This window comes from Pan paniscus, chromosome 17, assembly GCF_029289425.2.
Source record: "Pan paniscus chromosome 17, NHGRI_mPanPan1-v2.0_pri, whole genome shotgun sequence".
Classification (NCBI taxonomy): Eukaryota; Metazoa; Chordata; class Mammalia; order Primates; family Hominidae; genus Pan; species Pan paniscus.
This window is the reverse complement of record NC_073266.2, coordinates 30,045,317-30,060,036: the sequence shown is the minus strand read 5'-3', so window position 1 is coordinate 30,060,036 and position 14,720 is coordinate 30,045,317. Positions and strand designations below refer to the sequence as shown.

Genomic DNA, 14,720 nt, shown 5'->3' with positions numbered 1-14,720 from the left:
TGGGGACGACAGCTACTTTCTACTTCTGTGTTCTACATTCTTTATATTCTACAAATCACTGATCAATGCTCTTCAAAAGTGTCAAGGTCAGGAAATACAAGGAAAGACTGAAGGAAATTAAGGAGACAGGACAACTACATGCACGGTTGGATCCTGGACCAGAAAAAGGACATTCGTGGAGGAACTAGTGAGATGTGACTACAGTCTGTGGTTTAGTTAATAGTATTGTCCCAGCATCACGTTCTTGGTTTGCATAATGTGCTGTGGGCAAGTAAGGTGTTCGTATCAGGGAAGTTGGATATGCATTCTCTATGCTATTTTTACATTTCTGCACATCTAATATGGGTTCAGAGTAAAAAGTTTTCTTTAAAAAGAGCCTCTATGTTTTATAGATAAATAATGAAATGCCAATGGATTTGTTGTTGTTGTTGTTGTTGTTTGAGAGGGAGTCTCGCTCTGTTGCCCAGGCTGGAGTGCAGTAGCACAATCTTGGCTCACTGCAAGCTCCACTTCCCAGGTTCACGCCATTCTCCTGCCTCAGCCTCCCGAGTAGCTGGGACTACAAGCACCCGCCACCACGCCCGGCTAATTTTTTTTGTATTTTTTTAGTAGAGATGGGGTTTCACCGTGTTTAGCCAGGAAGGTCTCGATCTCCTGACCTCGTGATCCACCCACCTTGGCCTCCCAAAGTGCTGGGATTACAGGCGTGAGTCACTGCGCCCAGCTGCTAATGGATGTTTTTAAAGGCCAGATACATCTTTGAACGTAACCCATACTTGTCACACCAATTTTCCTGGCAGACCCTAAATAAGGTTCATTGAAAATTTTCTACCATGGGCCCTTATCGATGAATTGCTGTATCAGAGAATGTGACCAGGGCTGAGGTGAGCTGGGAAAGGCTCTGCAGTCAGGTGACCTGTGGCCAAACACTGCGGATGGCTTGCTCTGTTTGCTTTAATTAAAAGAATCTACCCAGGTAAGAGGTCCCCCAACCTCAGAGCCCTTTGTTGTTACTGTTCCCCAGGGTTTAGACAGCTTGTTTCCACAGGTGTTTGCAAGATGCAGTGTAAAGACAAACCGAGTGCAGTCATCTGATCTTTTTCACGACAGGAACGGGGGAGGCCGCAGTGGGACGTTCTGCGCCATCAGCATCGTATGTGAGATGCTCCGGCACCAGAGAACCGTGGATGTCTTTCACGCTGTGAAGACACTGAGGAACAACAAGCCCAACATGGTCGACCTCCTGGTAGGACACCCCCTCTGAGCTGTTCCATGAGACACCCCATTAGCATTAGAATCCACTCCAGCTCCCAGATCTGCAGGGAAACTGATGCATAGAGGAAGAGACTCATTTTCAAAATCACAATGTAATCACTTTGCTTGTAGGCTTTTTTCTTCTTTCTTGTTCTCCCTCTTCCTCTCTTTGTTCTTCACAAGGAGACTTTGTCTCCAGCTCGTTCAAAATGCGGAAATAGCTGAAACTCACAAGTGAACATCCTTATTAACTTCCCTTCCTGGCAGTGCCTTCCATGTGGCTAAGCACTTAGTCTTCACAGAGAAGAAATAATCATAGTACGTGAAATGCCAGATTTTCAAATTATATATTTTATAAATAGCTTAATCGCCTAATATTTATCAAAGCTGTGAATTTTAGTTTGACATCCAGAATATTGCATTTAATTATGGTGGCCATATCTGAGAAAAGGATTAAAGGAGATGAGAAACAAAGGACAATGTACAATTATTTTCTTAAGAGTATTTTATGAAATCTCTTTTTATGTGGAGCTGTTGAAATGCCAACCACCGTGACTCTAGAATAGTTTAAAGGAGGAAGCTTTTAGATTAGGTTTTTGCACTTCTCTGTGAGTGGAGGAAGGATCTGTAGGAAACAGCAGGACTAATCCAAGGTTGGAAAATGGCTTGGGGGCAGGAGAGGGAGGAAGAGATGGCCGATGGGACAAGCGCCAAAGCCAATGTTCCCAGGTCCACAGCATCACAACACTGGGGTTAATGTTAAAAATTAAAATAAAGGGACTTAAGAGGGAGTTGAGAGTCAAGCTGAATTTGAGGAAGTAGCCATGGTCCTCATGCAGTTTAAGAAGTCATAATAGCAGTGCTCCAGGCTGGCTAATAGTAGTGACCAATGACAACGAGCTCCCAAACGTGTCCCACTCATCACGAACCACTCTCCAGGGCATCCACTTTGCCCAGATACATGTCTCGTGCCTGATGAGCTGCTCCATTTCCAAGAAGCATGGTTGTTGGTCAGAAAATTTGTCACACCCACTTGGTTAGGCACACTCTCACCCATCAGCTGTTAGCATGTTGGCTTCTAGAAGGGGCAGAAAGGACTGTGCTCCCCAGACTCCTGCGCCCCTCCTCCCCACCCTACGGGGAGCCCATGGAAACCCAAATTCTAGTCTCAACTCTACTACTAATTCTAGTTAGGTGACCCCAAACACATTAGTTTTGTCATTTAAGTGTCCTTAAGCATGTCACTTAACTCCCTTAGGTTTTAGTTTTGTAAACTAGGGATACCATGAGCTCACTGAGGTACCCAGTGTGCAGAGAGATGTGAAAGTGTTTTGGAAATTGCAAAGGGGACAGGTGGATGTAGAGAGTGTAGGAGTCTGCCAGGCGTGATGCCGTCAGTGGCCTGGCAGAAGGGCTCTAAGTGCCCTGGATGTAGTAACGGATTTCCTGTGGGTTGTTGAAAGGCTGGTGTGTGGCTTCACTAGGACCGTCTCCCTCCCTGCAATCCCGCCTGAATGCTAAAGAGTTCTACCGCCATGGAATTCCCAGTGTTCCAGGATGGAGGCAGTTGAGCAAAGAGTGGCCATGCTGTCGGCAGAGGCCTGAGTTTGGGCCGGCAGAGGACAGAAACAAATGCACAAATGAAATATTCTGCCTGTGGCTTCGTGAGGTAGTTAACCTCACTAATTCAGGGACAGGTATGCAGCCTCGAGACTCTGGTTGGTACTTGGGCACAGCTGACCTTGATCAAAAAAATGTCACTTCCCTCTCACTGCAGCCTGAATTAAGCACATCATTAGAAACAGACCCTTCCAGGCCTTTCCTCTAATGGCTCCAGCTGCAGCTTTCATCACTCACCAGGTTTTATGGGCAGGAGTGATGGGGCTTTTTCCAAATCAGTGGTGCACGCTGAAGGACAGGGGGGATTTTTCGTGAAATAAATGGAGGCTTAGATGGCTGAACCAGAAGGGAGCTTGCGGTCCCAGCCCATGATTCTATAGTAACTTAGGACTTTGTGTATTATGTGTGATCCTGAGGGAGCAGATGGGATTTCTGGGTGCCCAGACCTCCAAAGTCAGCAGCAGGTGGAGGATAAGGTCAGGGTCTGAGAAATGTAGGAAAGTTTTGCAATGTCTGGAGAAAACTATGTGACATATCTGTCATGGTGGCTGTTAGCAGGGTATTAGATAATATCTGGTGACAAAGAAAAAAGTCACCATCCTCTTTTCAGTGGGTCTGAAGCTTCCCGAACTGAATAGGACCTGTTGTCATTTGGTTTTGCCTGTAAATACGACTTCTGTTTAGTTTGGTGTTGATACCTCTGTATGTTGTCTGAGAGAATTAATTAGCTTAGGCCAGGGTGATAAAGTCTGGTACAGTTTTATTGGGCATCGCAGGCCATCTGAGGCCTGAGTGTGTCCTAAGCACAGAATGTGCCAGCAGCTGAAAAGAGCAGTGTACTGAATCTACTTAGCCGCGTCTTCAGAGGATGACGAGCATGTGCCAGACAGCCCTGGGGGCACTTCCGAGTGTCTGGAGAGGTAGGCTAGGGTGCAATAGAGGGGCCCTCGCCCCGGCCCCACCAGATCTTACACATCACATGTGTGGCTGCATTCCCTCATGGTCCCTTCCGTTCAGAACAGGCAAATGCTACCGCTCTACCCTCCCTGCCAGGGCGGGTGAGCGCACAGAGGGACGCTGTGTCTCTCACCATCTCCCTTTGCAGCTCTGATTTTTCTAAATTGCTTGTGAGTGGGAAGATTCGTCGGTTCGTGTTGAAGCATGACACTCTCCAGGGAGATCCAGAAAGCCCTCAAGATGTACTTCTGCAAATTTTTAGCTTTGGGAGCTCTGGAGAAAAGCCAGTGGATTGCCAGGAGGCAAAATAGCTTCTAATACAAGACTAGATTTTTTTGTATCCAGCAGGGACAGCTGCGTTTTTCCTGACCCCTTTTTCAGCCCGCTTCTAAGTTATCCATCTCTTCAACCAGCCTCAAGTCCCCATCAAAGAACTAGGTCCCCAGAGGATGGACAAGGACAGCACAGCCTGAGATTCCCCACGACTCGCCTAGTTATATTCAGAAGGAGTGCTGGCACCTGAGCTCCTTTGAAGAGACTCCGGCTGCAGGAAAGCGGCTGCTTCACGCTGGCAGCTCCCCTCTCACTTTTGCCTTCCTTAATGGCTTTTGAAGTTCCCAGGGCTCTGTTTTAACATAGAAATGGTCTTCAAGGGCAGATCTTGCCTAGAGAAACATAGTGTCCCCTGTGAGGTGGTGGGAACTTTGGAAGACTCCCCTCCATAGCCTAGTGCACTGCCCAGGAAGTGAACAACTGGCCCCATCATTTACCCAAATGCCTTGGGCAGGGCTGACAAAGCTGCCTCTGCAGGTAATTACACACTTTAATATGGAGTGCAGTGGCGTGATCATAGCTCACTGCAGCCTCAAACCCCTGGGCTCAAGCCATCCTCCCACCTCAGCCTCTCAAGTAGCTGGAACTAAAGGGGCATGCAACCATGCCTGGCTGGTTTTTTATTTTTATTTTTATTTTTTTAGAGATGGGAGTCTTGCAGTTTTGCCCAGGCTGGTTTCAAACTCCTGGCCTCAAGAAGTCCTCCTGCCTCAGCCTCTCAAAATGCTGGGATTATAGGCATGAGCCACAGTGCCTGGCCTGGCATCTTATCTTAGTTTCATGCCATTCTGCACGTATTTCTCAGCCTCTGTTCTATGTGCAGCATCACTGGGCATTGATGCAAGAAAAGTAGAAGATACGGTCTCTCCCACATGGAGCTTAGAACTCACTGGAGATGCAAAAGTCCTACCTGAACCTCAGTTTTCTCATCTGTAAAGTGGGAATAAGAATATTAAGCCTGGCCAAACGCGGTGGCTCACGCCTGTAATCCCAGCACTTAGGGAGGCCGAGGTGGGCAGATCACCTGAGGTCAGGAGTTTGAGACCAGCCTGGCCAACCAACATGGTGAAACCCCGTCTTTACTAAAAATATAAAAATTAGCCGGGTGTGGTGGCAGGCACCTGTAATCCCAGCTACTTGGGAGGCTGAGGCAGGAAAATCACTTGAACTCAGGAGGCAGAGGTTGCAGTGAGCTGAGATCGCACCACTGCACTCTAGCCTAGGTGACAGAGCAAGACTCCTTCTCAAAAAAAAAAAAAAAAACTATTAATTCAGTCACAAAAAGCCACATATTCTATGATTCCTTGTCTGTGAAATGTTCAAAACAGACAAATCCATGAGACAGAAAGTAGAGTAGTGGCTGCTGAGGGCTGGGGGAGGGAGATGGGGGTGACTGCTGTTAGGCACAGGGTTTCTTTCTGAGGTGGTGGGAATGTTTTAAACTTAGATTGTATATAAGTCTGTAAATATACTGAAAACCACTGAACTGTGTTAAAGTACAAAATTACAACACATTTAATTTGAAGGTCTAATTGGCTTGTATTAGTGACCCTAGAATCAGGCAACATGTCATTCTGTAAAATAGAACGAGTGCTCCAAGGAGCTGAGCAGAGGAGGCTGCTTTATAGGCAGAAAAAAGCTTGAGAAGGCAGAGACAGGGAACACAACGCAGATTGGTTGTTTCAAACTTCCTTCCATCATATGGTTAAAACAGAAGGGACTTCTTTATCATGGCAGCTCAGGAAAACCGGGTCGCTTCTGACTGGTTGCTGCACTTCTCCTGATGTTTGGAAAGCTGCCCTATTTCAAAGTTCAGTTGGATGGCGACGTAGCACCTAGCACGAGGGACTCCATTCTGGTTTGGTCTAGTCTGTCAGGGCCTCATCCAAACAGTGGCCTCTCATGAATTTTATGTAACAACTGTATCCTTTAAACAGGCCAATTTTATGGTATGTGAATTATATCTCAACAAAGCTGTTGTTTTTTACAAAGTAACATCAAAAACAACAAAAAAGAATACTGTTCATAGAAGACTACGGGGCTTTTCTGTTTACGGAACACGTCCCAAGAGTTATCTTGTTATACTCAGTCACCTTCACCAAAGCCAGAGGAGGTGCTGCCGCTGCACCCCCTTTACAGAGAAGTCTAGCGTTTCGTCATTCGTGCAAGCCAAATCCAGATCCGGATCCCTCCTCCCAGCTCCAAGCCTGCTGATGTTCAACCACCCTACAAGGAGCCCCCCAAGCTTTCTCCCAGCCTTAGAGGCTGGACACCAGCGGGGCTCTCAGGGTTCATGATGTGTGGAAAAGGTAAGGGAAAAAAATCAACAACTAAAAGCCATTAGACGAAAATTCCAAATAGAATGTAGCCGGATAAGCAGTCCCAACCCACCTGGGAGTCTGAAAGGGAGGGCCCTGTAGGAAGGTGATGGTCATAACCCTTCGCTGGGTTGATTTGTTACTGAGTTGCTGGGAGAAATCCAGGATAAAGGGTGGTAAAGCAGTGCATGCTCTTGCACCGGGAGAAAAAGGGCACAGGTTAGTGTAGGGGACCTGGGAACAGGGCAGAGCTCAATCACTGTGTGTGTGAGCTTCATCTCAGACCAGGTGTAACGGGAACACCCCCGTCCACCATCACGTGCCTTCAGAAAAGAGCGTCTCCTCAGTGGTTCTCAAGCCTGGTTGCCCACTGAAGTCATCTGGGAGCTTTAGAACAATTCTGATCCCTGGGCCCACCTGGAGACTGATTCGATTGGTCAGGGGCCTGGCTGCAGCAGCCGAGTGTTAAAAGCCCCTGGTGAGTCTCATGTGCAGCCTAGCTTAAGAACCATGTCTGCTCTAGACGCACTCTCAGCCCAGGCTGCACTTGAGAATCCGCCCACCCCCAACTCCCAGGGGAGCTTTCAGAAATACCAGTGCACAGGCCTGCCCCAGCCCACTTCAGCCAGAGGCTCTGGGATGGAGCCCCCGCCAGGTAGGATAGACGTGCCACAGGGCTGAGAAAGTTGGTGTAGGAGGATCAGCGGGCCTCTCCCTTCCCTGCAGTGCCATGCGGCGGTGTTCACAGCTCACCGCCCCCTCCCCTGCCGTCCCACTTACTCCAGAGCCAGGCCCCATCCTGATCTGCGGATCTGCCACACAGGTTCAGGTTGCCCCCTCTGTAACTTAGAGCCGACCCTCCAGATTCAGCCTCACCTCCCCTTTAGTAAGCCAACAATGGACTCACATACAAAATGCAATGTGGTGTGGGGCCTACAGCTCTCCCCCTTGTGCCACCAACTGGTGTGTATAGGCTGTCCCTCAATAGCTCTCGCTGTGAAATTTGCAGCCTATTTAACAGGCTGTGCACGTGTGTGTGCATGTGTTGGGGTGGTGAGTGCAGGAGTTGGGTGGGAATCAGAGGTGAGCTAGGGTCCCCAATCCACACTCCAGGCACCTTGAATCTACCCATGGTCAGTCTTCCTGCACTGTTGAGGAAGGTTTGTAATAATTTTTGCTAATACCCCATCCCCTCTCCCCACCCCCAGATTCCACTTGCCCATCCTGCCCCTACACTCAGCACCAGCCAAGTGCCTGGCTCCCAGGAGTTTCCCAGTAAGCATTTTCTGAGTGACTGAACCATTCTTCTCTGCAGCCAGACCTGAGTCCAACCTGAGCCACCCTTTGCTGCCCTCTCCAACCTAGGGGAGGTTGTGGCTGTGCTCAGCAGGGCCTCAATAAGGAACTGGGCATGGATTTTGCAGGGGGCTTTGGTGAAGAAAGTTCTACCTATATGTATTAAAGATAGAGATTAAGGGAATGAGCCACTCATCATTCCAGGGACATGCTGCTGTCTCGCTGAGCAGGGATGAGAATTTATTGGTCTCCTTGGCACAGAGTGGCTGGCCACAACCTGGCTGGGAACACTGAACTGAGGGATCCCACCACGGTAGTAGGGCCCACCCTGCCCTTCTGGCAGGGCATCACTCAGAAGAATTTTTCCAGCCCGAAGGATCTGTCAGTTCAGGGTCTAGCCAAAATCATAGAGCTTGCCTTAGTTTCAAAAGCAACCAGGTCAGAGGTGGAGGCTATTCTCTTTGAATCTTTGGAGGCCGTTGATGTGGTGTTTGAAGTGCCCACGCTGGCCGCCAGCCTGAGTTCCTTAGACGCAGGCAGCCTGCGCAGACGACAGGGCTCGGGCCCCTGACGGAGGCCCCCAACACCGCCCGCTGGTATGCTGGCCTCGTGACGCCCTCACCAAGCGAGCAGTGGCTTTTAACAGCCAACCTCATTTCCAGTTCCCTTGCACATTTTGCTTTCTCCAACTCATAGGTACAGGAAGTCTGATCGGGAGCGGGGCCAGCATCAGGGACCTTGGCGAGGAATAGCAGCAGGTCGCCCTGGTTACAGTCTGACCCAAGGATGTGAGGAGGACCGGGCCAGGCTCCCACCTGAGCCCCTACTCAGGGCACCTCCTCATGCCTGAAGCCAGCTAATGTCACCCAAATTGGAGCACTCGGGACCAAGGCCTAAACATTCCTTTTTCCCCTGGAGCACAGGGATGGCTCATGTGGCTTAATTATACTGTTCAAAAGGGAGTGAGCTGAGAGAGGAAACTGCAGCAGACAGACCTGTACCTGGTGATCAAATGTAATCAGTTTCCAATGTAGGAAGATTTCAGGCATTTACCCAGGTGCTTGGGGGAGGGGACACAACAATTTGTGGTCTTCCTTTTCCTTCCCCTTATTTTTCTGATTCAGAAACCAGTCATCACAGAATCTATGGGGACTGGCTGCTTGCTCAGGAAGGATAAGGTGGGAGAGGGAGAATTCATTTTGAAAATTATAGTCATGCCTGAGACAGGGCAGCTTCGGTGACTTCCAAGCAGCAGCTCCTTAGCAGCGAAGCCCAAAATCCCTCCTGAGTTTCCGGCCTGTGTTGTGGCCTGAGGGCAGCAGCCACATCTCTCCACTAGGTGCATTTTAACATGTTAAAAGGAAATATGTTAAAAGGATGGCTCTGAGTAGCCACTGAAATTAATTGCACAATGAGGCTTGTGTAAAATCCTTTTCATGCAGTAAGGGATTGGACCGTGTAGATTTCCATTACAAAAGAATTGTCCCTGTGATTCGCAAAAGCACAGACATGATGGGAGCACTTCACAGCCAAGATGTCGGCCTGGTGATCTGACAACGTGGCCTTTTGGAATTTTGAAATTCCAATTATCTCTTTTAAATATTCTGAAAATAAAAGTATCAAATCCTGAAATAATAAATACTAGAATATGAATCAGAAATCTAATTTTGCCCAGGGCAAGAAATAATTTTTTCCAGTTAAAAAGTTAAAAAAAATACTTCTACCTTTATTGGCATTGTGTATGGAAAAAGTGGTCTATTTAAGGGAAATGACAGGCTAGTAAAATATTTGTTATTTGCACTGGGAGATAGTTTAAGGAACACCTTCTCAAATGTCATCAGACTTACTTGAAAGGCAAACCAAGTCCAAAAGTTCTAAATTGAGAAAGCTGGAAGGGAAACTTAAATATGATCCAACCCCCTGTTTTATGACCAGAGGGGAATGGATTGGCCAAGATCTCGGGGATGGTTAATAGGACCTCAGGCTCCTGGTCAGTGTGGGGCACTCAGACCCATGACTCTAGAAAGCAAAGAACAACTGGATTCATGTTTCCTATGTCAGAGTCCACCCAGTTGCAGTTCCACCTGAGTCCTTCATAGACATTAAAGGTAGGATTCACATCATGGAATAAGCATTTTTCTACTAGCGATTTTTTTAATAAAGCTTTATTGGAATATAATTTGCATGCCATAACATTTCCCCTTTTAGATGGAAATAATAGACACTGGGAACTCCAAAAGAGCAGGGAGGAGAGGGAGGGTTGAAAAATTACCTGTTGGGTATAACATTCGATTGTAATCAGTTTCCAGTGTTTTGCATTCCTACCAGCCGTGTAATGCACTATGAACATTCATTTGGGGGATGAATACCCTAGGAGCCCAATCCCCACCATTACATGTGTAATACCCATGTAATAAACAAGCACATGTACCCCAAATAAAAAAAAAATCCCCTTTTAAAGTGTGTCATTCACTGGTTTTCAGTGTATTCACAGAGTTATGCAACCATCACCACAAACCAAATGTTTAACATTTCCATCACCCACTTAGCCCCCTCAAAGAAATCCTAGACCTACTAGCAGCCACTCCCCATTACCCACTTCCAGGCTCTGGCAACCACCCTTCGGCTTCCAGTCTTTATAGATTTGCATGTGCTGGGTGTTTCATAGAAAAGGAGTGTGTGCCCTTTTGAATCTGATTTCTTTCACTCAGCAGATTCATCCATGCTTCAGTTCATCCACGTTGTAACATGTATTAGTACTTCATTCCTTTTCATAGCCAAGTAATATTCCACTTTATGGCTATACTACATTTTATTGATGTACATTTGAGTTGTTTACCCTTTTTGGCTGTTAGGGATAATGCTCTGTGAACATTTGTTTACAGAGTTTTTGTGTATACGTATGTTTTCAGTTTCCTTAGGTGTACACCCAGTGGTAGAATTGCTAGGTCATATGGGAATTCTGTGTTTAACCTTTTGAGGAGCTGCCAGATGGTTTTCCAAAGTGGCTGCACCGTTTGACATTCCCTCCAGCTGTGTATGAGGGTTCGCTTTCTCCACGTCCTCGCTAACACCTGCGATTTTCTTATGTGAGCCTTCTCGTGAATGTTATTCCACTGACATTAATCTCGTGGCACCGTCAGTGATTGAAATGATCTTCTTGTTCTGTGTCTTCGCCTCTGGATCATGACCTTCCCGAGGATTGAGTGTGTCATAAAATCCCCAGTCTCTAGCAGTACATGTGTATTGAGTTGGATCACATTCTGCTGAACCCATGGCTTGTCATCATGTGTACATGTAGCCGACTTTGACTGTCAACTGTGTCAGTTCTGGGCTAGAGACTGTTACATTATACAAAGAGGGATAAACTGTGGCCCTTGTCCTCAAATAAACAGGTTGGACTACTAGGGTATTTACAAAACAGAGTGTAGGTGAAGAAAAGGAAATTTCAGTGACAAATTAGGAGGCACTTAAGAAATACTGGACGTTTTCAATTAATTTGGCAAAATGAAAAGTAATAGATACATTTCCTTGGTTGTGGCTGTGATGGGTAGAGACAGTGATGCTGAACCTCGCTCGCACATGTGAAAGCTTGTCTGCTCCATAAGTAGAAGAGAGCCTTCCAGTTGCTAAGGCCCTGTCCAGGGCCGGGCTCCTGCCAGGTGGCAGGCAGAGGCTTCCTCAAGCCCTGTGTCCCTCTTCTGGTTTCAGAGACCACTCCCAGGCTTGGTTCTATCAGCACACTCCATGCATACAGATGCAGAATGCTCTCCCCGGCCACCCGAGACCACACCTCAGCCAGGACCTTGTGCAGGGCTTGCTTGGACCAAGGTACACGATCCAGGAAAGCTGAGCTCAAGAAAAATGAATCCAATGCTGGATGTGGTGACTCGTGCCTATAATCCCAGCTAATCAGGAGGCTGAGGTGGGAGGATTGCCTGAGCCCAAGAGTTCGAGGCTGTGTTGAGCCATGATTGCACCACCGCACTCCAGCTTGGGTGACAAAGGGCCATGTTTCTTAAAAAGAAAAAAAAAAAAAAAAAGAAAGATAGGAGGGAGAAATTAATTCCCTGCCTGATGAAGAATTGGTCTATGGGTCCCAGAGGATCTCAAACATTTCCCCTTCTGTACCTTTCCTCGTCCTGTTGCCTCCGCCTGGAATGCCTGTTTTAATTAACCGGTGAGGATGGCCATATACTTTATCCAAACTAGGGCACTTTGAGAGTGAAAGACGGTTATGCCAGGACAACAGGCAGAAGCCAGGACCGTCCAGGGCAAACCAAGGCTGCCTCCACTCCACGCATCAGTTCCGTCCTCTGGGGAAGGCGCTGTCCACTTCCCACTGCCATCTTCCCTAAGAAGACCTGCCGTCCCCTGAGCATAGGGACCATTCCACCTCATGTGTTGTCATTGGGTTACCTGTCTCATCCTCCTCACTGGATCACGGACTTCTCAAAATCAGGGACCAGGTCAAGGGGCTTGGTATTCAGGAGGTGCTTATGAAATTCTCATGAGATTGAGGAATTCCTACAGACTGAAAGTCAAAGGTAAAGCTGGATCATGCATGAGGCCTCATCTAGGTACCAAGGGCCTTGTGAGAGATGTCACGAAGGCATTTCCTGAAGCACTCGTTACTTTTTCTTCTACCCCTGACCCTCCTGCACAAAGCTCAGCATGTTGATATCCTGGAAAATACATGTGTGGACAAACATATTTAGAGTTCCAAGTGTCCAGAACCTTCCGGGAATTCTAGCCAGCACAGGTAGCAAAATCCCTTCCACCCAGCATTGTGGGGAGCATCTCCAAACAGTGAATGTATCTGGAGTTCAGAACCGTGACTTTCTGATTCATTTCTAATTCAAATCCTCCCAGATTGATGTCTTCCCATTAAGACCCTACTCTACGGTAATTGCTTTACTAGGAACAGCGTTGAGATATTCTTGAGCTGACACTTTCCCCTCCTGTTTTCCAGGATCAGTACAAGTTCTGCTACGAGGTGGCCCTGGAATACTTGAATTCTGGCTGATGATGTAAACAGCTCTGCAAACAATCCCTTTCGTACCACAAAGCCAAGACGTTCCATGGTATTTGTGCAAAAGAGATGAAGACTTCTCAATATGCTTATTTTGCTTTGCATAATTGGCTCTTTTTAAGAGCTCAAGAAAGTGTTTCTAAAATTGCTTGCACTGCCCAATCCCAGTAATGCTGCTGCCTGACAGAAACACACACACAGCCACAGTCGCCAAATCCTGTACTCCTTGCCACCGGCTTCCTAGAGCAGCGTAGACAGCTGGTAAACTGAAGAGCACAACTATATTCTTACGAAGGAATTTGTACCTTTGGGGTATTATTTTGTGGCCCGTGACCCTCGTTATTGTTACAGCTGAGTGTATGTTTTTGTTCTGTGGAGAATGCTATCTGGCATTATGGTAATATATTATTTTAGGTAATATTTGTACTTTAACATGTTGCATAATATATGCTTATGTAGCTTTCCAGGACTAACAGATAAATGTGTAATGAACAAAGATATGTTGTATGAGTCGTCGTTTCTATCAGATTTGTATTGTTTCCAAGGGAAAAGCTTGGGGGAGGACTCAGTTCACAAAATGCAAAACTCGACGATCAGATTCACGGACCCAGAGCTTTTCCATGTGTTTATATTGTAAATATTTTTGATTTCATCAAATTATTTATTCATTAAAAGAAATTTTTGTGAAGCACAGTGAGTGACAATCATTTTTCTTAAGGCCTGGAAACGATTTTCTGTATGATGTTACTTTATGTGAATTCTCATCTCAATAAATGATGACCCGTGAGCAGCCGTGGCATGTTCCTGGTGTCCCAGTGCACAGGCGGTGGAGGCCGCACCCGACACGCCAGCGCACAGGGGGAGAGAGTGCGGCCGGGGCCTGTTTGCCGGAGCAAGTAGAGTAGAGTTTTTTTGAGAGAGAGTGTTCATCAGTGAGAGCACTGAGCCCTTCACGGTGGCCTGCCCTGGTGCCGGGGAGGCTCAGCCATGAGCCTGCACCATGGGGCGTGAGCCCTGACCTTGTGGGGCAGCCAGGCCAGGGGCCATGGCAGAGACTTGCTAACTGGAGCATCGTCTTCCTTTCTCTGTTTCCCCTCAGTCTGCGGGGGATAATATCTCTCTTCTCTATGCCTCAGGCCAACCTAAGACTTGCTGAGAGAACAGTTTTTAAAGGGTTAGAGAATCAGAGTGCATGGAAGGACACTGAGCTGAACAAGTTCCCACCAGAGCACCTGCTCCGCGCCACCCTGGGCTCTGGCCGCTGACACAGAAGGCAGGTGCACGGTGGCCTTGCAGCTTGCATTTAGCTTGGGTTTTAGGCTGTGTTAACGATTGCCAAGAGCTGACAGAGGCAAAGCTCTGTCGAACACCTCTTGTGAACCAGATACCATGCAGAGCATCTTCCTGTGTGGTAGCACGTGCTCCCAAAACATGAGCCAGGTACAACTGCGAAACCCACCTGACAGATGAAGAAACTCAAGCTAGAAAAGATTAAATAACCCGTCCAAAGTCACACTGGCTAGCAAGTGCCAGAAGCCTCCAGAGCCCATGGGAGGTGGAAGGGCAGCACCCTCACCATGGCAGAGGAGCAGAGTCTGCTAGTGCCGAGACAGAGACTGGCCCGCCACCCACTGTGGGAAGTGGAGAGGCTTGAGGGCACTGTTCCTGCCTGCTCTGGGGATCTTGGTGACCAAAGACTTCAAGGGCAGAGGTTGCCCTCCAAGAGGACTGACCTGGACATCTGCGTGTTAGACCTTTACTGCTTCGCTGTACCCTGAGCAATCTATATGCCCCGATTGGTGTAAGTTTCTCTAGACCCCTCCTTAAACTGGGTGGGTGGGACCCTGTCCTCCCCCAGGAAGAGCTGGCTGCAGCGGAGCTTCGAGTCTGTACTCAATGCCTCACATTCA

The 14,720-nt window shown here is 47.6% G+C and overlaps 1 protein-coding gene across 19 annotated transcripts in view; it reads left to right on the top strand.

The window, feature by feature from the left end:
- PTPRM (protein tyrosine phosphatase receptor type M) overlaps positions 1 to 13,498 on the top strand; it is an 826,562-nt gene extending 813,064 nt beyond the window's left edge. For all 19 annotated transcript variants that reach the window (XM_003817914.7, XM_063597202.1, XM_055102562.3 and 16 more), the window contains 2 exons: positions 1,111 to 1,246; positions 12,751 to 13,498. In XM_003817914.7, coding sequence (XP_003817962.2) covers positions 1,111 to 1,246; positions 12,751 to 12,804 — 190 coding nt within the window. In that variant the 3' untranslated portion in view covers positions 12,805 to 13,498. The remainder of the gene's footprint in view (positions 1 to 1,110; positions 1,247 to 12,750) is intronic.
- Positions 13,499 to 14,720: the final 1,222 nt, after the last annotated feature.